Source organism: Petaurus breviceps, unplaced genomic scaffold (assembly GCF_028583685.1).
Source record: "Petaurus breviceps papuanus isolate PSGF00001 unplaced genomic scaffold, PetGlider_PUasm1.0 208, whole genome shotgun sequence".
Classification (NCBI taxonomy): Eukaryota; Metazoa; Chordata; class Mammalia; order Diprotodontia; family Petauridae; genus Petaurus; species Petaurus breviceps.
This window is the reverse complement of record NW_027185852.1, coordinates 11553853-11576627: the sequence shown is the minus strand read 5'-3', so window position 1 is coordinate 11576627 and position 22775 is coordinate 11553853. Positions and strand designations below refer to the sequence as shown.

The 22775-nt window shown below is 45.7% G+C and overlaps 1 protein-coding gene across 1 annotated transcript in view; it reads left to right on the top strand.

Annotated features, from left to right (window-relative positions):
* LOC138165268 (inactive tyrosine-protein kinase transmembrane receptor ROR1) overlaps window positions 1-22775 on the top strand; it is a 372832-nt gene that overhangs the window by 329330 nt on the left and 20727 nt on the right. Inside the window, exons 5-8 of the mRNA XM_069093412.1 lie at window positions 8827-8954; window positions 11535-11852; window positions 13263-13508; window positions 22320-22531. Of these exons, the coding sequence (XP_068949513.1) occupies window positions 8827-8954; window positions 11535-11852; window positions 13263-13508; window positions 22320-22531 (904 nt within the window). The remainder of the gene's footprint in view (window positions 1-8826; window positions 8955-11534; window positions 11853-13262; window positions 13509-22319; window positions 22532-22775) is intronic.

Here is a 22775-nt window from a genome sequence, read left to right as displayed (position 1 = left end):
TTGCCTTCCTGGGTCAAATGGAACTGTTGGGCCTTAATTTACAATTGGATTCCAGAATAGATGGCACAGTTTCTAGTTCCTTGAACTGATATTCCACGGTCTGTCTGTCCCTTGCATAGCCCCAATGCTGGAGAGGCTCTGGCCATTCCCTTCCAGGTTTCTCTGGTTTCCTTCAAGACTCTGTTCAATGTGGCTAATGTGAAAATTTTGTTTTGCACAGCTAGACTTATATGTAGTAGGCTTTTGTTTCTGTTGTCTCCTTAATGGGAGGGGAAAGGGTAGAATTTGGAACTGAAAATCAGGTTGAATGGAATTAAAGACTCAGCTCCAGTCCCCTCCTTCTTCAGTACCCTTCTCCATCCCTTCTTCCACCTCCTAGTGCCTTCCATATCAATGTGTGTTGTCACACTGAGCTAAACTATAGGCCTCATGAGGGCAGACTCAGTTTCACTTTTTTACTTAGTATCTTAAACCCAGCAGGTGTCTGGCACAAATAGCTACTTCATAAATACTGGTTCTTTTTATGTAAATGTAATCTTTCTTAGAATGTAATCTTTCTTTGTATTCCCAATACTTGGCACAGTGCCTGGCACATAGGCACTGATCACTAAATGCTTGTGGTTTAACTGACCAATTGACTGAAGGGACTTTCCCAAGGTCACAAAGTTGCAAGGTAGTAGCGTTGAAATTTGCCCCCTGAACTGCTCTGGGGTCCAGCCCTCAGCAGAAGAATACAGAACGTCAGGTTTGCCCTCAGTGTCCACAGCCCCACTTTTCTTGGGCTTCTCCATCTTCCTACCAGTACCTATGCTACCTCCCATCCTATCCAATAAACACTTGAGTGTGTAATTCCTTCCAGGAGTATTGGCATTTTAAAAGAGGAAGTGTGGGGGGCGGAGGCATGGGGTGGGGTGGGGAGCTGACAGTGCTTCTTAAATCCTGGCCAGGGAAGGAAGCTGGGAATTAAGAGGTTCATTGGCTCAGAGTTGGAAGGGAACTCAGAGGCCATTGAATCTAACTTCCTAATTTACAAACAAGGAAACTGAGCCCCAGGGAGGGGATGGAGGGGTTGCCTGATTCCCACCAAGGCAGGATTAGCACATAGGATCATCATTCTAACATTGGACAGCACCTCAGACCATCTTGTCCAACCCCTCGTTTTACAGATGAGGAAACTGAGACCCATTATTTTCCCATGGTCAGACAGGTCAGACGAAAGCAGAATTTGAGCCCAGGTCATCTAATTTCCAAAGCAGTGCCCTTTTCTGTGATCATTCCCAATGCTTAACACAATCCCTGGGACATACAAAACACTTTATAAACGCTACTCAACTGACTATTAAATTTCCTTAATCCTTCCAGGGTTAGCCCTCTAGTGTCTCTCTGTGTGAAATGACCTTGTTATGCTCACTCGCCTGCCTGTCTCATAGAACTCTGGGATTAAGAGAAAGCTGGAGACTTCAGTTCAAATCCTAGGACTAACATTGAGTGACTCAGGGACTTTGGTTCAGTTTCATCTTCCTCAGCCAGAATCTGACATAATATGAAGGCATCTGGGCAGCACCATGGATAGAGCCCTGGACCTGGAGTCAGGAAGATCTGGGTGCAAATCTTGCACCAGATCCTTATCAGCTGTCTGAGCCTGGGCAAGTCACCTAGCTTTTCCTAACCTCCATTTCCTCACCTGTCCGTTAGTGTGTTGGTCTCTGCCAACTCTAAATCTGTGATCCTAGAATCCAGTGGAAGGCAGAGCCTTGTTTCCTGCTTTTCTTTGCACCCTAAAGCTCTCCAACATCTCTACTGTTCTCTAAGGTCTACGAAGCTCCTTGCTCATAGTAACGCCTTGAGGGAGGTCACGTAAGCCTCATCATTCTTATTTCACAGATGAGGAATGAAGGTGCAGCCCATGCTCCCTTGTACCACAGTGGGCCAATGGGGCCACAGATTTGTATTCTGAACATGTGGATTCATTTCCTAGCTCTGATATTTAAATTCAGGGTGACTCTGGACATGTCACTGACCTCCTCTGGGACAGCATTGCTTCATCTGTAAGATGAGGAGGCGAGGCTAGGTCTCCATTTCCAGAGTTCAATTATTCTCCCCACTGGGGAGGGCACCTGGCCCAGAATTACCTTCTCTTTCTTTGTGTATACACACCTTGTCCAGGATTCACTTACACTCATGTGATTCCCTTAGGAGGCAATATGTTAGACAAAGCACTGGCTTTGGAGTCAGAGGTCCTGAGTTCAAATCCTAGCTCTGACATGTAACTAATTATGTGGCTCTGGTCAAGACAGTTTCCCCCTCTCTAAAAGGAGGGAGCTGAACCCAGTTGTCTCTAAGGAAAGTCTCTTCCAGTCCTAAATCTCTGCAATCCTCTGATCTGAATACAGTCCTACAGCTGCCTCCCAGGGGCCACATGCTTCCTTCAGCCATAGCGCCTACTTCTAAATCTGTTCCTTCCTCTCCCTACCCCCACCTCTAATCTAGAAAGCTTGGTAGACTGAGAGCCAAGAATGCCAGTGACTGAGTAATCTTCATGAAGAACAAGGCCTCCATCACAAAGCACCCTTGATTTAGATGTGATGGGGAGGCTGATGGCACGTGCCAGTGCCATAGATGGCAGATGGATGGCTCTCTGGCTTCGGCTCACTTCCCACTTTCTGAATACACTTTTCTTCTCCTTCAGGCAGCCTCTAATGGATCTCCACTGGACTTGCTCTGGCATTTCTGTCATCCTCACTATTTATGTTTTCTATCTTGCCAAATGTGCATGTTGGCGACAGTGAAGCAGGAGGAAGGGTGTCCTTGAGAAAAAGATTTCAGAGCTGGGACAAATCGTCCCAGTGATTCATACTGGAAGAAGATTCATTCTTCTCTGGGTGAGGCAAAGGGCAGAGAGGAAGAGGATGGGGAACTTGCTGAATGGGAGACTGCGGGATTTTTTACAAAGCAGTTGTCTTCTTCCTTAACCGCTTTTTAACAATTCTGTCTCTTCCACTAAAGTTTCTTTCCCCACTGAGCAAATTAAAACAAAACAAGAAATCCCTCAATACCTAGCTGCCTCATCCAGCAAAGCAACTGGATCATCTGAGTCCAAAAAAGAAGTCTCTTTCTGTATTTTAAGTCCACGGCCCCTTAATCGGGAGGTGGTTGCTGGCTTTTCACTTGGCTCTTTTGGACCCATGGTTTATCGTGGCATTCATCAGAGTTCTAAAGTCTTCTATTGTATTCCTCCTTAATATTATTACCATTACTGTATCCATTGTTTTCCCCATTCTGTTTGCTTTTCTCTGCATCATTTCCAGAAGCTTTTCCCAGGCTTGTTGGAAGCTGTCTGTTTCATCATTTCTTATATTCTGTAATTTTCATATCCCACAATTGATTCAGCTATTTCCAAACAGGAGGACAGCCCCTTGGTTTCTGATTTTTTGGCTAGCTGGAAAAAAAGCTGCTATTAATATTTTTGTATGTACACACCTTTTTTCCTGCTTCTCTGATTTAATTGAGGTACAAGCCTAGTAGTCAAATAACTGGGGTATGATGTATGCACACTTTGACGACACACACACATATATATGAACTATGTGTGTTTGTGTATATAAAACATATAACATGTATAATACGTTATTAATATGTGCTGTGCACAGAAAAGGAATAGAGGGTATCTGTGGCATTGGAATTAGGTTATCGGGAGTGGGAATCTGGCTGTGCATCTTTCAGAAGCACAGGGCAGAGACTTCTTCAGGGCCTTGTAACTGGAAAAGACTTTGGAAGGATGGCTTAATCCTGTGCTTGGAAATACACGCCTCTCTGGAGGGCAAAGATTTAATCATATGGGGCCTGCTTGGGGCTCTGTCCTCCTTAGAAAGATCCTAAGCTGAGGCCTCTGGAGTTTACAGTAGAGAGAGCAGCAAAGGGATTTGTCAGATATACTGATGCTGTCAAACTGAGGGGAGCCTGATGTTTCGGGGCTGGGGGCGCCATCAGCCACCCTCGGGTGTCAGCTTCCCACGGTGTCTGACTGTGTTTGTGTTTCTGGTTATGGAACAGAGGGCATGTGAGAGCCTTACTTCTCCCCATAGGGTTTGGGTATTAGTTACCCTATAAAAGTTAGGTTAATTTTATAGTCCAAAGAGAAGGAAAGCCAAGAAGACTTCAGCATTAACAGTAGGATTTATGAAAGTAAACATAGGGAGTGCTTGCCGGATTTGGGGGACATTAAGATCTCAGTGTCTTTATGTCAGGGCACATGATCTATGGATATGTGTATGTACTCAAAGGTTAAGTTTTTAAGAGCTTTGAGGGTACAAAGTGTTTTCAGGACTAGCCCCCAAAGGCCTGCCCAGCCTCCCTGCCCCCTTCCCTTCACAGCATCTACTTTATTGAACAGGAGCTTGCGGCCAACTGAAAACTAGCTTCTTTGAGTGGCTGCCCTTGCGGCCTTGCCTCGAATGGCCAATCCTGCTTAGCCCATTCTTTGATTTCCCACGTGGAGCTTCTGGGCACAGTCACCAGGAGATTGGGACTAGGTCTGTGATGTTCTTTGACATTAAGAACTCCCCATGAGGAAAGTCCTACCAACTTAGGGCATAATTCTCTCTGCAACATGGATGGATAGATAGATCTGTCTATCATATGGAGACAAAAACAAAGAGGGAGAGAGGGGGAAAGAGAATGAGAGAAAGGGGATGGGGGGAGGGAGGAAGGCAGGAAAGAGAAGGGGAGAGGAGCACTGCTGAGAGCATTTAGAGGTGAAGTGACTTGCTCAGGGGCCCACAGCCAGTGTGTGTCAGAGGTGGGATCTGAACCAGATTTTAATGGCTTTGAGACAAGCCCTTTACGCAGTGCACTACACTGCTTCATGCCCTGGAGATACTGAATAAAAATGTGTTTGTTGAATTAATATTTTTAAAGCATGCATTAAGCACCTTTAAGTACCCCAGACTGTGGCTGGGGGTGGGGATATAGAGACAAAAAATGAAACGGGGCAGAGGGGGTACCAAATGGGGCAGCAGAAGGAATGCCAGCTCTGCCTGCGGAGGGTCTGTGTTCACAGTGAGCTTCTGACCTTGGCTCCCTGTATGACCCATCTTAAGTTACTTTTAGTTTCCTTCTCTGTCAAAGGCGGAGTTGGACCTGGGAGCTTCTGAGGTTGCTTCTAAACCTGGAGCTTTATCTTATAAACAATCACCACCCTCCAGGAATTTACATTCTACTGTCAGGAAACATCACGTATACAGACAAATACATAGAAAATAGGTATAGGTTAAATACAAAGAAATTGGGAGGGGCTGAAGAAAGATCTGGAGTGGGGGGGCGTCTGATTAGGGCTTTGAAGGAACTGAGGGGATTCTAGGAACTGGAGGTGAGGAGGGGAGATTTCTAGGCAGGAGAAACATCTTGTGGAAGGGTATGGAAACAGGAGATAGAATGTCTTGTACAGGAAATCGCAAGCAGGCTGTTTGGACTGGAATGTAAAGTCCATGAAGGTTAGTGATGTGTGATAAGCCTGGAAAGAGATATTGGAGCCAGACTGTGGAGGACTTTGAATGTCAGAAGGAGAAGTGTGTAGTTTTCCCCAGATGCAGTGAGATCAGGGAAGTGACATGGGTGAATCCATGTTTTAGGAAGCTCACTTTGGCATATCCACCAAGAGGCTGGGGGCAGGGAGATCCTTTCCAGTAGGAGGTGACCACAGGTGTCTTTGAACAAGGTATGAAGAAATGAATGGACAGTTTGATCCATAAAGACAACCCAATGGAGAGGTGGTGTGCCGTAATGAGAGAACAGCTGGCCTTGGAGCCAACAAGTCCAGGGTTCACTGCCTGTCTCTGATACCTGCCGGCTGTGTGACCCTGGGGGCTCACGAACTCCCCAAGTCCCAGGCCACTCTCCACTGCTCATGAGTTAGAGATAAGTCACTGATGGGATCTGAATCGGTGGAGAGAGACCCTTGAGCAGTGCAGTTATGGACAAAGAAAATAAAATCATCTAATTGGAACTTGGCCTCACTCTCCTCTAAGAGAGTTCTAAAGCCCCGATCCTATACATTTTTTATCTTCTCCAAGTGTATTTTCCACATTCATTGTTTTGAGTGATCCAATCATCTTGTGAGTCAGTTGGGACTGGCATTATTGTCTCCATTTTACTGATGAAGAAACTAAGCCTGAGAGATGAAGGTCACTTCCACTTGCCCCAAGACAAGAAACTGGCTCTCCTGACTCTCAGCCCAAGGTTCTTTGGCTCCACTAGATAAAAGGGAGATGGTAGAGATTTTTTAATGTAATCATAACTTCCCAATGTTTGTGCAGTCCTTTCCATAACTTCTGTGTCTGGTACTTCCCAAGATACAACAGTTATCATTAGCCCCATTTCCCAGGTGAGGCTTGAGGACTTCCATCGCCTGTCATTGGTCATGCACGCAAGAAGTGTCAGAGGCAGGATCTGAACCTGGGTCTCTTCCAACTCAAGCCCAGCATTCTTTCCACAGTTCCACAAGGCCTTGGTGCTTCATTGTTGTCAACAGAAGAGCAGTGAGAGTGAGAGACAGTGCTCTCAAAAGCAGCACCATTTTAGTCCAGGGCTCCTTACCATGAGATCAGTAGCTCTGGACCCATTGGGCTTCCCTATGATGGGTTTCCTTTGTAGTCCTACGTCTTTGATTTTGTGCATTTCATCACATTCCTCTGAGGAGGGACTCTGTCCGGTGGCTCACCCAGAAGGCCAATGGGGTACACAGCACAGAGAGAGGTGAAAAACTCCTGACTTAAGAAGATGAAACTCACACGGTTTTCTTCCTTTGGGAACTTCCCTATATTGGAGGTCATTCCAACAAGAAGTTTTTAAAGCATGTAAAAGTTAGAGGGTTCCTCCCCACACAAAGTGGGCATTTCACTTGGGGGACATAAGACCTATCATACAGGGAAGGAAGCTCTGAAACTCTGGAGCCCCAAGTCGTCCTGCTTTTTTCAGCAATGGTGGCTGAATTTGAGGTGATTTGAGGTGACCAAGAGGTTTAACAAGAGGTAAAGGGGCAGGGGTGGTGTGGGATAGAGGCACTACAGAGACCACAATGCAAGTTGCTGTCCTGGATGGGATGAATGAATGAATGCATGCATGAATGAATGATACACTCACCTTTGAGCTGTATTTATCTTTGTGGTTCACATTCTGGCTTTAGTTGCACTTTTCAAATCTTCAGGGCTTGTCCTTGAGAAACATCTTACCAGCAGTTTAGTGGTCGTGGTCCAAAGCATCGAATGCCAGACCACCTGGGTCGCATTTGCTGTGCTCACCGGGGGCCTCCTAACCCGCAGTTCCTCTCCCCTGGGGCCATATGAATGGGTGCTGACGATGGTGCACATTTGTGTGTCCTGAATCCAATGCCTTTGCTATTAAGGAAACAGAGTCTTTGCCAAAAAAAATCATAATGGATAATATGCTTCTGAACTCTCAGATCATTTCCTTTCCCCCTCTCATGTTATCTGCCTGCCCACCAGCAGCTGTAGAAATGAGGGTTTTCTTCTGTAATTGGAATGGTTTTGATCTCTGGAAGGTCTTTTAGAGGGTCTAGGCTGCCAGGACCATCAGCTCAAAAAACAAAAGAGTGTTTATCTATAAAAAAAGGATTTATCTGAGCTCCAGTGAGAGAAAATGAGAATCAAAGAAGAGACAGGATTTTGTTTGGGTGGATGGATAATGGAAAGAAGGCAGAGCTACTCAGTCCTTATGGCATTGCTGTTTTCTCTGCAAAGGGAAATGACCTTTGTACTGAGCATCATAGAACAAAAATGACCGACAGGGAGGGGGCACTGTGGACATAGTGTGCCTTGACTTTACCAAAGCCTTTATTGAAGTTTCTTATACTATTATCATGGAGAAGATGGAGAGATGTAGAGCAGATGATAATACATTGAAGCGATTCAGTGTTGGTTAGATATCCAGACTCAAAGCAGAGTTATTATTGAAGTCAGGAGGTCTTCAGTAGAGCACCTCAGGAACCTCAGGGTTCTTGGCTCAGTACTGCTTGACATTTTCATCATTGGTTTGGATAAAGGCATAGATGGCACACTGATCAAAATGCAGATAATGAAATGATAGACAACACACTGAATCAGGACTCAAGAAGATATGGACAAAATTGGTTTCAATCTAATACGATGAAATTAATATATGTAAAGTCTTGTACTTGGGTACAAACAGTCAATTCCCCAAATAAAGATGGAGGAGGCATGGAGAGATGACAGCTGTTGTGAAAAGGATCTGGGGGCTTTAGTGGACCACGGGCTCAGGGTGAGTCAACAGTAGGATGGGGCCATCCAAAATGCTAATATTAGCCATCTTGTCTTTATAATTGTCTTCAGTATTTGAAAGGGTATCACTTGGAAGAAGTATTAGAATTAATCTGTATGAACACAGAGGGCAGGGGCACATTAGGCTGGAAATGAGGACTAACTCATATAACTGTATTAGTTACATTAGTTATAATTAATAACAATTAGTACAGTCCAAAGTAGAGAAAAGGTTGGTTCCCCTCAATTTGTGGTCTTCAAGTAGAAACAAAATGACCACCCATTGCCTGTTACACTGAGGATTATTGCAAAGATCCAGTCTGGCTGAGGCTGCCTCTGAGTGTCTTTCAGACTTTGAGATTCTGGAATTCTCAGACAAAAAGGCACTTTGGGCGACCCCTGAGACTGAAAGATAAAAATACATGATGGTTCTCCCTGGGGACTCCTCATAGCACAGTGAGGATGGAAATCTTTACATGTGGAGGGTCTTTTCTGGGACAGCCTCCTTCTGACAGCTGTGATTTGGTTTCAGAGATGAATATGAAGAAGATGGTTTCTGCCAGCCGTACAGAGGGATCGCATGCGCCAGATTCATTGGTAACCGCACAGTCTACATGGAGTCTTTGCACATGCAAGGGGAAATAGAAAATCAGATTACAGGTAGGTCATTCCTTACAAAGATACTCCTCAACTATCTAGCAATCACTCAACAACAGAAATTTGCTGTGGACAAAGTAGGATGTTAGGCTCTGAGGAGAACACAAAGAAGATTGTAGTATGGTGTTCATCCTAAAGGAGCAGCACATCAGGAAGGAGCCTTGTTGGAAGGGAAAAGAGAAATGGGAGAATTCTCTGAAATGTGAGGGGTCCTGGGCTGGTGTCCAATCTTTGACACTTAACACCCTGCGTGATGACCTTGGACACTCTCAAGGACTCCAATTTTCCCTCAGCAAAACTAAAAAGTTTGGGCTTGGTGACTTCTGGGGTCTCTTTTTCTTCTCTATATGTGATCCTAATTATGTGTGTTTATTATGAAATGGCCTCTACAGACCTGATGCTACTTTTTTAGAATCTGGCCAAAGAATTTTTTTCTAGACTCCAAATAAACACGTATTCTATCTTGGATCACAGATTTGGGCTAAAAGTGGTTCATATAGTTCACATTTTTCATTTTACAAGTAAGGAAACTGCAGCCAGGGAAGTGAAGTACCTGAGGTGAAAGAGGGAAAGCTGGGATTCCTGCGCAGGTCCTCTCACTCCAAATATGGCTCCCTTATTACTATTCTCCCAACCCCCGCTACTCAGTCATCTTTCACCCTTCATGGCATCTTTTGGTTTGTTCTGAATGCATGTGATCCCTCCCGATTGGTATTTACACACAACTTCATTAGAGAGGCAACACAGAACAATGGGGGAACGCCATCCACTGGGATTAGAGTCAGAAGGTCTGAGTTCAAATTCAGCCTTTGGTATGTGGTGGCTGTATGACCATGTTTCTTCATTTGTAAAATGAGGGACAGGGGGAGAAGGTCTACCTTTGTCAGAGTGCCTGCAAGACATCGACTCCTGTCACCACCTTTCCCACCTCCCAGGGCTCCAAGACCAAGTCCTTAGCCACAAAGTCATGGGGGCCAAGAGTCACAAAGAGAATCGGTCTCACCCAGTGGTGTCTAACTCAAATAGAAAAGGGATCCCTGCTGTTGCATGTTGACCTACAAATGAATATAATCTAGGTTGCATTGTATTTTTATTTATTTTGTTAAACATTTCCCAGTTACCAGTTGGGGAGTTTAATACCTCAAGACTTCAACATCACTGAGTAGTGCTGAGAAAATTGACTCAGGGAAGAAGTTACTTCTGAGGCCATACTGTTAGAGTTGGCAGGGATCTTCCCATGAATTTATAGCTGAGGAAACTGAGGTCCCTGAAGGTAAAGTGACTTGTCTAGGGTCACATAGCTAGTAAATGCTGAGGAAGGATTTAAATATATGGAGAATCACAGCTAGGTGATTAATAGTATATAGCACCAGGCCGGGATTCAGAAAGACTCATCTTCATGAATTCCAATCTGTCCTCAAAACTTAGTAGCTGTGTGACCCTGGGCAAGTCACTTCACCTTTTTTGCCTTTGTTTCCTCATCTGTAAAATGAGCTAGAGAAGGAAATGGCAAAACAGTCCAGTGTTTTTGCCAAGAAAATCCCAAATGAGGGGATGATGAGTGAGACCCAACTGAAAAATGTCTGAACATTAGAGGGTCATCCTGCTGTATTTTGGCCTTATCACACCACATATGGAGCATTCAGAAATGTAAGGGACCTCATAAGTGGCAGGTAGAGCACAAGACCAGGAGTTGAGAAGACCCAAGTTTGAATCCTTATTCGGACATTTGGAATTGTGGGGGAATAAGCAGAAGCCCCAGAGTCAGATGGTCAGGGGCAGGGTGACAAGAGAACTTTCTGCCAAGGAGGGCTGACCCAAACACAACGAGGTGCTGCGGGAGATCCTGGGATCCCCAGAGAGGCCCAGACAAAAGGCGGACACCCAGTGGTCAGGAACGTTGTAGAGGGAGCCCTGTTCATGTGAACGATGGGCAGCTAAATGGCTCCTCAGCATCCATCCACGTCTGAGACACTCTCAGGGTCCCTTCCAGCTCCAGACCCTTTGACACTGGGTGACTGAAGAGGAGACCCCTGGACTCTGAGGATCAATTCTCCACCTGCCCTCCAAAGAACTTTCCCTACAGCACAGGTCTGATCGAGTCACTCCTGCTCAGTAACTTCTAATATCTCCCTATTGACTCTAGGATCAAACAGAAGCCCCACGGTCAGGCTCTTCACAGAGCCCCTCCCTACCCTTCCAGCCTCATAGCCCACTCTCCCACATTACCTCTCTGGCCTCACCATGTTGGCTTCCTTGCCATACCTCTTTACATCAGACATTCCATCTCTCACCTCCACGCCTTTGCACTGACTGTCCTTGCTGAGAATGCTCCCCTTCCTCACTTCTACCTCTAGCAGACCATCAGTTCCTTCAAGAAACAGCTCAGGCACCACCCTCTAGAGAAAGCCGAGGATCCAATGAGATAATATCTTTAAAGCACTTACTGTGGTACCAGCCACATAGTAGGTGCTATGTAAATGCTAGCTGGTGTTATTGTCATCTGTATGCACAACGAAAGGCTGTACAATCTCTCCCATTACACAAGAAGGGCTTAATGAATGTTCATTGTTTGCTTTTCAGCTGCCTTCACTATGATTGGCACGTCCAGTCACCTCTCTGATAAGTGCTCCCAGTTCGCCATCCCCTCCCTTTGTCACTACGCCTTCCCCTACTGTGATGAGACCTCATCAATTCCAAAGCCACGGGACCTGTGCCGGGATGAATGTGAAATACTGGAGAATGTTCTTTGTCAGACTGAATACATTTTTGCCAGATCAAATCCCATGATTCTGATGAGGCTTAAGTTGCCCAACTGTGAAGACCTCCCCCAGCCAGAAAGCCCAGAGGCTGCCAACTGTATCCGGATTGGGATCCCCATGGCTGACCCTATCAATAAAAGTAAGTGAAGACAGTGGCACACACCTGTCACCCCCTGCTACTAGGGAAGGCTGAGGCTGGTGGATCACTTAAGTTCAGGAATTCTGAGCTGCAGGGTCTAGAGCCAAAATGGGTGTCCATTCTAAACCTGGCAGCAACATGGTGAGCCTTAGGGGCTCAAGGCCGCCAAAGGAGGGACAGATTGACCCAGGTTGGAAATGGAGTGGGTCAATGGCTTCCATGTCGATCAGCAGTGAAGTCGGGTCACTACACTTCCTGCCTTAAGGAGATAGGGAGAGAGTCTACCAAAAAGGAATAAATAATAAGAAAGGGCATGTTGAATAGCAACAAACAAGCAAAAAAAGGAAGTGGAGTCTGCCCATCTTCTTTTCTAGTCCAGGACCAGTCATGGAAGTGCCAGGATTCTGTGGGAAGGGAGTGGGAATTACACTTTGACCCAGAAAAATGCTAAGTACTTGATAATTTAACTATTGATTTAAAAAGTAGATGGCAGAGGAAATGGATTGGGCTTCTGATGTCATTAGCATAAGGGACTCTTGAGAAGGGGACACTTTCTGCCAATGGGATTAAACGATTAAATATTTGTAAAGTCTTCAGCACAGTGCTTGGCGCATAGTAGGTACCTAATTGTTCCCTTTCTCTTTTTCTCCTATGTAGGTTGGCACCTTCTTGACCACTTATAGTCTTTTAAAAGAATTGATATATTTTTATTTATTTTATTAAATATTTACCAATGACATTTAAAAATTTTAACATTCTTTAAAAAATAAATTTCAGTTCCAAATTTGTTCTCTCCCTCCTACCCCTCCCCTGCTCCTTTAGGAGACAAGAAATATGATATTGATTATGCATAGGAAGTCAGGCAAAGCATTTCTATATTAGCCATGTTGCAAAAGAAAACACACACATACACACACAATCCAAGACAAATAAAGAAAGTGAAAAAAACATTCTTCAATATGCACTCCGAGTTCATTAGTTCTTTCTCTGGAGGTAGAGAGCGTTTTTCATCATGAGTCCTCCAGAACTGACTGGGCTCATTGCCTTGATCAGAGTAGCCAAGTCTTTCACAGCTGATCATCATACAATATTGCTGTTACCTGGTTCTACTCACTTCACTTTGCTCATAGAACTCTTCCCAGGTATTTCTGAAACCATCCTGCTCATCGTTTCTGATACCACAATAGTATCACATCATAATCATATACCACATTTTTTTCAGCCGTTCCCCAAAGAATGGGCATCTCCTAAATTTCCAGTTCTTTGCCACCACAAAAATCAGGAGTGTAAATATTTTTGTACACATAAGTCCTTTTCCTTTTTCTTTGGTCTCTTTGGGACCTACTGGGCACTTAGAATTCTGGCTCGTGTCGTTTTTCAAATTGTTTTTTGTTCCTTTCTCCCTTCCAGATCACAAGTGTTACAATAGCACCGGAGCTGATTACCGAGGAACAGTCAGCGTGACAAAATCTGGCCGACAGTGCCAGCCATGGAACTCCCAGTATCCGCACACACACACGTTCACAGCTGTCAGATACCCTGAGCTGAACGGGGGGCATTCCTACTGTCGCAATCCCGGGAACCAGAAGGAAGCCCCGTGGTGCTTTACCTTAGATGAAAACTTCAAGGCTGACTTGTGTGATATCCCAGCATGCGGTAAATAGAAAGCTGTTCCCCACTATTTTTCCTAATCACCTTCCCTGTTCTCTTTTCCCATGGGGAAAAAAAATGTGTGTGTATGTGTGTGTCTATGCACAAAGGGGGGTAGTATTTGGTATATCTATTGTCACGGCCCAGGGTTAGCCCAGTCTTGGTCAGTTTCCCCATACAGGGCTTTCCTTCCCTGAGGCCACATCCTTTCAGACCCTCCAAAACAGAAAATTCTCTTCCCAAAGGAAATGTGTTTTCTAGAGGCTCGGGTAACAGTGACCTGAGGGACCAAAAGATCATCACTGTTAGCCTAGAAGGGCCCTCAGCAGCTTTGAAGTCCAACCCTATTCTCTGGGCTCTGTGAACTCTTTTTTTTTTTTTTTTACATATTTTATAACTCTTTCTACATATCTGGTTTCTGTTGTAATCCAATGCATTTTAATTTGAAGCATTTACAAACATGACTCTGAGGAATCACTGCCGCCAAAGGAGGTCTAGCACATAGGGAACCCTAGTCCATTCATCTCTGTGCCAAGAAGCAGGGGGCGTGCTTCACCCTCAGTCCCCAAACCAATAGGATTCTAGGTCTGGAATGGAAAGGGGCTCGGTGGTCATCTAACAGGTGACAGGCACATGCCAAGCTCCTGGGATTTCCAGGGCAAAAATGAAACATCCCTGTCCTCAAGGAGATGAGAAGGCAAAACCAAAACCCCAAATCATTCCTGTTCTTGGAGATTAGAAGGCAAAACTAAAACCCAAAATCATTCCTGTCCTCAAGGAGATGAGAAGGCAAAACCAAAACCCCAAATCATTCCTGTTCTTGAAGAGGTTGCATTTTATTGCTGGCAGAGGGGATGGGTGATGAGTAGGCAGAAAAACTCATAGAGAATATAACCCAAGAAACCCAAAATGGTTTGGGGGAGCCTTCACACTCATTAGCACAGGGATCAGGAGAGGACTCCTTCAGGAGGAGGCATGTGCCTGATCCTGGATAGAACTGGGGTGTCTAAGGGAGAGGGGCCAGGAAAAGCATGCCGGACACTGAGATTTGCCTGACCAAGGCACAGAGATTCAAGCTGGAGTGTCAAATTGGCCAGCTTGAAATCTCAGATATGGAAGGGGAAGGTAAGGTGTGGTCAGTCTGAAAAGAGATGGTGCATCCGTATAGGATGCAGGCTACCAGGATATCAGGACCACACTTCCCAGCTTAAGGACAAGAGAGTCTGGCTGTTGTCTGCCCTGGCCAGGCCACACCTGGAGGATGGGGGCCATTCTGGTGGCTCTGGACAGCAGAGGGCAATCAGAATAGGGAAGGGCCACTAGAGGATCCAAGGAAAGAGTTCCAGGTGGTGACTCTGGGGAAGAGAAGGCCCTGGAGGGACGTGACATCTGTCCCCAAGTATCGGAAAGACATCAAGAGGAAGATTGATCAGATTGACTCTGTTTGGTCCCAGAACCACAGGTTGTGGATGGAACTTGCAGAAACTCATTTCAGCTCAAGGTCAGGGAAGCTTCCTAACCATGGGAGCTGTCCAGAGTGGAATGGGCTGCCCCTCCTGGGATGGGAAGGATGACCACTTGTGGGGTAGGCTACGGTGTGGATTCTTTTCTTGAACGGGGTGATCTAGATTCCTCCAAGGGCCCTTCCAGCTCCTCTCTCCAACCCCATTCTGCTCTTTTGGAGAATGAACATGTGCAGATAGGGGTTCTACGCTCTCCCCAACTTCCATGTCTACATATTTCTCATTTTAAACTAACACTTAATATGCATTCACACTTCATGCTGCAGGGGGATGGTGGAGAAGGAATAAAATACAGATGTACCACCGGTTACTCACATCCCCTGTGCCCTGCTCCCCAAATGGAAACATCCAAAGATGTACGTGCATAAATTGACAGTTTTAGTAAATACCAACTAATTCATGTGTGACCTTAAAGAGAATGACGGAAAAATTCAGTCAATGTAGAAACAGACTGTTCTTCGCCATAGGGGATCGTGAGATTCAGAGCAAGAAGGTGCCTCACCTTGGGGATCATCTGGTCTTCAGCTTTATTTGAAGAGAGGAGGAAGGGGAGTCCCAGAGAGGTTCAGCGTCTACCTTGCATGGCAAGATTGTAGTCAATAATAGCCAAGACAGGGATAGAATTGCAATCCTCTGACTCCCAATCCAAATCTCATGCCACAACATCTCAGAGTATCTATGGTGTTAGAGGTCATCCAGTCCAACATCTTCATTTTTACAGAACAGAAAAACGGAAATTTCAGAGATTCTGTAGTTTCCCCAAAGGCACACAGCTAATTAGTGGCAAGGTTGAGAATTTGAATTTGGGTCTTCCAGCTCCAAATACAGTATTTGTTCCCTCTCTGACACTCCTCCATCCCCTAATAGAATGCTTTTCTCACAGCAACTCTCCATGATAGAGTATCAAGTATTATCCCAATTTTGCAGATGAGGAAACTGAGGCTTTAAAAGATGTACTGTCTTGCCTAAGCTCACACAGATAAAGAGTATGGATCAAAGTCAAGACAAGATTAAAGATAGATCTGACTACTGTCTCTCATATCAATCAAGACTGAAGTGAGGCAAGGAAGAAGCTGTCAGATTCTTATCTTTAAGTAAAGATAAAAGAAAATATTCTTAGGAACCAAAAGTCTTCGCTCCCAGCCCTGAAGCATGCTCTCAGAAAGTGATGAGAAATTGTCCTTTAGGAGACACGTTGGGTCTTAATTCATTTTTAGTGGCACTGAGGACTAGCAGACTCCACGTGCCTGGGAGCAGCTGGAGTGTTGCTGCTGAGCTCCCCAGGCTTTCAATTGCAATTGCTTTTTAGTGGGAACTATAAATTATACTTAAAGAGTATTGACTTTCACTTAAATGTCCCTGTAAAGCCTTTGCACCAAGCCCCGGAGTCAGAGGCCTGGGAGGTCATTCAGTCCAGCTCTCTACCTTCAGGCAAGATTCTGGGATAAGCAGACTTAAGATTCCAGCAAGGGGCTTCAGATATTCGTGTTTTGTAAACAGAAGCTATCCCTAGGGTCCCTCATGTTCCTGGAGAGGAATATTCCATGTGTGAACTGATGCAGAGGGAAGAAATCAGAACCAGGGAGCAGTGCACACAGTGAAAGCAAAAGTGTGATGAAAGACTTTGAAGGCTGATCAGCACCATCCCAAAGGACTGGGATGGAACAAGTGACCTCCCTACCACCACAGAGAGAGCGGAGACTCTCAGAGTATCTTCAGGATAGAAGCATTTTCTTCTCTTGTTTCTTGCCCTCTTTTCTTTCTTTTTGAACATGGCTAATGCATAAATTTATTTTTTTTTGGCATGACTATATGTTTGTATTTCTTTGTATTTCTTGTCTTCTCATTGTGAGGGGAGGGAGAGAATTAGAACTGAAAATTAAATAAAATTGAAAAGAAAGAAAGAGGGAAGAAGGAAATTAAGAAGGAAAAAAAGAAAAGAAAAAAGAGAAAGGAAGAAATCAAGAAAGAAGGAAAAAGGAAAGAGAAAGAAAGAAAGAAAGAAAGAAAGAAAGAAAGAAAGAAAGAAAGAAAGAAAGAAAGAAAGAAAGAAAGAAAGAAAGAAAGAGCAAGGAAGGAAAAAAGAAAGGAAGGAAGGAAAGAAAAAAATAAAAGTGGGGAGGGTGATGGAAGGAGAAAAGGAAGGAGAGAAGAAAGAAGAAAGGAAGACAGAAAGGAAAGATGATTCCATAGACTTAATCATTCACAGAGAACCCTGGGGTCAGAGGGACCCTCTGGGATCATCTAGTCTAACCCCCTCCCTTAAAGAGAGGCAAGTGACTTGTCTGGGCTCACACAGAAAATGTATGGCCAAGTCAGAACTAGAATTCAGGTCTCCTGACCCAAAATGTTTGAATCTCTCCACAATCAGTTACTATCAACAAGCATTTAATAAATGTTTGCCAGCTTGCTTGATTCATATTGGACTTTGGGTAAGTTATTTCTCTTCTCTGAGACTCAGTTTCCCCATCAGTAAAAGAGAGAGTTAGGCCAGATGGTCCCTAGGTCTCTTCCAGCCTCGTTCCGTGACCCAAACCCCACACGTCACCCACACCCTGAGAAGCCTCCTCAGATGAGACCCAGCCCGGTGACAGAGCAGAGCACACAGTAGGCTTGACTTCCTGGTATCAGATCTCCCTTCCCACTGCATTTCCTTTTTCCTGTTTAAATCTCTTTTGCCTTTGACCAAGAGCGTCCTGCTGAACTTCAGGTCTCGTCCCCCGTAGGTAGCGGGGCCTTCTTCCGAGCCACACAGAAGGTGGAGGGTGGTGGGGACAAAACAGACAGAGGCATTTCCCCCTTGTTTCCCACCAGCTGCACAAAGACACCCCTGTTGGGGTTAGCACTTAGCCAAAGTACTAACCCTTTCCTCGGGTGAGGCATTGCTCAGTTTCCCTACCTGTAAAGTACAGGGACTGGGATGGCTAGAATCCAAGATCCCCTCCTGATCTACTTCTGGTATCATAAGATACTTAGTTTTCAAACTTCAAGATTTCAGACCAAGAGATAGATAGAAATAGGTATCTCTGAATATCCATCTCTATAGATACAGATAGATAGAGATATCTACACACATATATGTATATGTATATGTATGTGTATGGGGCAGCCAGGTGGTGCAGCAGAGAAAGCACGGTGCCTGAAGTCAGGAAGACCTGAGTTCAAATGTGGCCTCAGAAATGCACTAGCTGTGTGACCCTGGGCAAGTCACTTCACCCTGTTTGCCTCAGTTTCCTCATCTGTCAAAAGGGAAATGGTAAACCACTCCAGGATCTCTGCCAAGAAAACCCCAGATGAAGTCATGGGGAGTTGGACACGACAGAAATGACCAAACAACAGCAACAAATATGTTTGTCTATGTGTGTGGATGTGTTTAAGTGTGTATGTAAATGTGTGTATACATGTGTATACCCTGGCATCCACATACGTACCTGTACATTTACATGAATGTGCATGTGTGTATACAGGTGTATATCCTGGCATCCACACACCTACCTGCACATTTACATACATGTGCATGGGTGTATACATGTGTATGTCCTGGTGTCCGCAACCTACTGTGCACATTTACATGCATGTGTATGTGTGTATACATGTGTATGTCCTGGCATCCATGATCTATACATGAACACTTACACACATGTGTGTCCTGACATCCATAACCTCACCGTGCACATTTACATACATGTGTATTTTTGTATATTTGTATGAGCCTTCTTCAGTTCAAAGACAGTGTGCACAGCCCCATCCCCAGTCCCTACTGACCCTGCAGGCGCCCAGGCCAGCTCTGATTTGTCACCAGCCTTTCCCCAGCCCTGGTAGCTCCCAGTCCCGGGCAGGGCAGATGTTTTCCAGATTGTGAATGGTGCAGCCTGTAACTGCCTTTGTCAGCAGCTCCCTCCCTTCCCCATCGCCCCCCCCGCCCCGGTATTTCAGAGAAGGCCTGGGACAAGCCTGGGACAAGCCAATTTGTCTTTCTTTTCTTCAGGCCCAAATTGAACGTTACAGAGAATTTGAAAAGGGAAAAGAAGTGGGGGGGGGGGGGACCCACTGCTTTGTAAAGTTTGAAGCTTTCCGGGAGAGTTATTTTTATATTCCTGAGATTTCCAATCTGGGCCTCAGCTGCCAGCCTTCCCACATTTTCAGCCAGGCAGAGTCACCCCAAACCTCCAGCGTGGTTGGAAGGAAGACGTTTTTGGGCATGAGGCCAATTCACCTAAGAGGTTTTTTTTACCGCCCTCTGCTAGGCAGAGACCCCCCCAAAAGACAGATTCTCTGCAGGAGGAGGTTTGGGGGTCTCTTCACCCTAACGAATCACTTAGAAGGCAGTTTGGTAGATCAGGGTTGGGGTCAGCCCTTGGGCAGGAAGCCCATTGTGCAGCCCCACCTTCCTGATTGGGTGAGGAGGCAGTGGGCCCAGAGGGTGGGAGCGGCAAAGGGGCCAGAGGCAGGATCACAACCTCCCTGATCCTCAGTTTCCTTATCTGTAAAATGAGAGGGTTGGACTAGGGGCTTGAGGGCCTTCCCAGCTCTTAATCAATGATCCCATTTAGTAAATGCCTACTATGCACCAGGATATAAATGCAGGGGTTAAGATGATACATTTGTGGGCTGGACAGGTTCCAGACCCTTGAATCCCTAGAGTCTTATGATGGCAGCACCTTCCATTTCAGTGTAGGTGATGCCCACAACTCGGCCAGCTTGCACGTTCTTGAGAGCTTCAAGAGAAAGAGAGGCTGCTGTTCCACGCTGGGACAGCTGCTAGTCCAAGGTCTCCCCTCCCTTCACTGGCCCTGCCTTAGCAGCTCAATTTAATTTGACACACATTTAGTAAGCACCTAGTGTGAGCAGGGGGCCAGCTAGGTCATGCCATCGTACAGAGTGCTGGGTCTGAAGCCAGGAAGACTCATATTCCTGAGTTCAAATCTGGCCTCAGACACCTAAAGCTGTGTGCTCCCCGGCGAGTCACTTCACCCCGTTTGCCTCAGTTTCCTCATCTGTAAAATGAACTGGGTAAGGAAATGGCAAACCAATATGGTATCTTTGCCAAGAAAGCCCCAAATGGGGTCACGAAGAGTTGATTCAACTAATTAACTAAACAACAAAAACAAGTGCAAGGTGACCCCAAATTGTAATGGAGTCAGTTGACCAGCATTTATTAAGCACCTCCTGTGTTCTGGGGAAACAAAGAGAGGTCCCTGCTCTTAAGGATCTCACAATCTAAGGGGTGGGGGAGACAACCTATAAAATACACACGAAGTGTTTATGGGATGAATTAGTATTCTCAGAGGGAAGTGACCCAGGTGGTCGGCAGCAGATAGGACCCTGGCCCCTGGCTTTCCATCGTAGTCCCCTACATCATGCTGTCCTTCCTACTAAGTGTCCCAGTGGCCATCCTGGCCCAAGGAGAGAAGCTGTCCCTTTCTCCTCCTGCCCCTCATCAGAGGGCAGGGTCTGTGGGTGTGGAGTGTTTGCCCATAATGGTTTTCAATAGTTTGATCGATTTTAATAGTTTTTTCCCTTTTACTTTTTTTTTTTTTAAAGAAATTTCTTTCTTTTGAGGCGGGCTTTCCAGAAGGCAGAGTTATGGGGGGGAGGGGCGATGTAGGCAATGTAAAAATGAGAGATGTCAATAAAAATAAAAACATATTTTAAAATGGTTGCTGATGCAACCATTGCTTCAAATTTTAGGGAGTCCCAACCAAGCCTGTACGACAGCTACGACCTTTACTTTGGTTTTGTTGTTGTTTTATCGAGGCAATCAGGGTGAAGTGACTTGCCCAGGGTCACACAGCTAGTAAGTGTCAAATGGCTGAGGCTGGATTCAAGCTCAAGTTCTCCTGACCCCAAGGCCTATCCACTGTACCATCTGGATGCCCCAATGGTTTTTACTTTGTAAATGAACCACTGTATACATTCATCAACGTAGATTCCTTGAAAGTGAGAGTATCTAGCACTGAGTGCAGCTGGGGTCCTGGCTCTCATTTTTTTCTTCTCACTGATACCACTGAAGACAGGATCCTTTAGGGGGGTGTAGGAGAATGGGACGGATAAGGACACATGAACTTGGCACACAGTAATCACTCAATAAATGTTTGTTGATTTGACCTGGCCATGATTTCCAAGAGTCTCCAAGTGCTGGACTGGAAATTACTTGGTATATATTTTACTCTTCATTTTCTGTGTGCGTATGATTTAACCACCAAAGGAAGCTGAAGGAGGGCAGGGATTATTTTGGCTTTAAGCTTAATGTTTCCAGCAGCCAGCACAGTGGGCCCTTAGTAAATATTTATTGAATCAAATTGAACTAAAATCCTCCCTTTAGGGTTGGAAAGGCCTTTAGTGGTCGTCCAATTCGACCCCCTCATTTTCCAGATGAGGAAACTGAGTTCCAGAGACTAGACCCTCCATACACAGATAGGAAAGGGGCAGAGCCAGAGCTCAAACCCAGGGACTCTGATTTCAAATCCAGGGACCTTGACACTGCACCAGACTCCTTCACTCTGAACTGGCTGCCAAGAGAGGAAGGGTCTGGGAGTCCAAAGATCTGAGGTTTGCTCATTCAGGCATATGCCTGTTGCAGGAGACAGTGTGCCCTGGTGGGTTGCATGCCAGACCTGAAGTCAGGAAGACATGAGTCAGAACCCTTCACCAAATGCTTATTAGATTTAGGAAAGTCACTTAACCTTTCTCATCTGTAAAATGGAGTCAGTAATAAATAGCCCTTACCCCATGGGGTTCTTTTTAGGATTCAAGGAGATCACATGTTCCAAGACACTTTATAAACCCTCAGACGCTTTAAAATGTTAGATGTGTTATTGTTACTATTGTCACTACTTTAAACGATGACATTGTGCTAATTGTTGGTATCAAGAAATGCTCCCCTCCCCCCTCCACTGGACAGTCAGTTATTGGGAAGGGAACACCGAGAGGGAATCTCAGATTCATGCAAAAACACAATTTTCCTGCCCCGGCAGAATCTCTAAACTTTTAAACTTTTACCTTTTCAACTCTCCTAAGTGAAGCCACTGGTGTTGATAGAAACAATCTGTAATCTGCTGGTGATGAGAATTCATTTCTTGGTGTTGCCCCACCCTGCTGACCCTGCCTGTTTCAGCCTTGGGAGAGGGGAGGGAAGGGGGAACCCTGGGGGAGGAGAATGTTGAGAGGAGGGAGGAATGAGGGACTTGAGAGTGGGGGGATCCTGGGAGGGGGCTGCTCTAAGCCTTGGCCTTGAACATTGGCCAGCACTGGCCAGGCCCATCATGGCGGACTCTGGTTGTGTCTACATCAGATTCCAAGGATTCCAAGGAAAAGAATAAGATGGAGATCCTCTACATCTTGGTGCCCAGCGTGGCCATCCCTCTGGCCATCGCCTTGCTCTTTTTCTTCATCTGTGTCTGCCGCAACAACCAGAAGCCCTCCTCGCCTCCTGCCCAGAGGCAGCCCAAGCACGTCCGGGGTCAGAACGTGGAGATGTCCATGCTGTCTGCCTATAAACCCAAGGTAGTATGGTGAGGGGGAGATATGAGGGGACCTGACCGGTGTCCAGTCTGGGATGCAAGAGCTCCCCTGCCTGGGCACTTGGGGGGGAGAGGAAAAGAGGGAGGGAGAGAGGGAAGGAAGGAAGGAAGGAAGGAAGGAAGGAAGGAAGGAAGGAAGGGAGGGAGGGAGGAAGGGAGAGAGGAATGAAGGGAGGGAGCAAGGGAGGAAGGAAGGAAGGAAGGAAGGAAGGAAGGAAGGAAGGAAG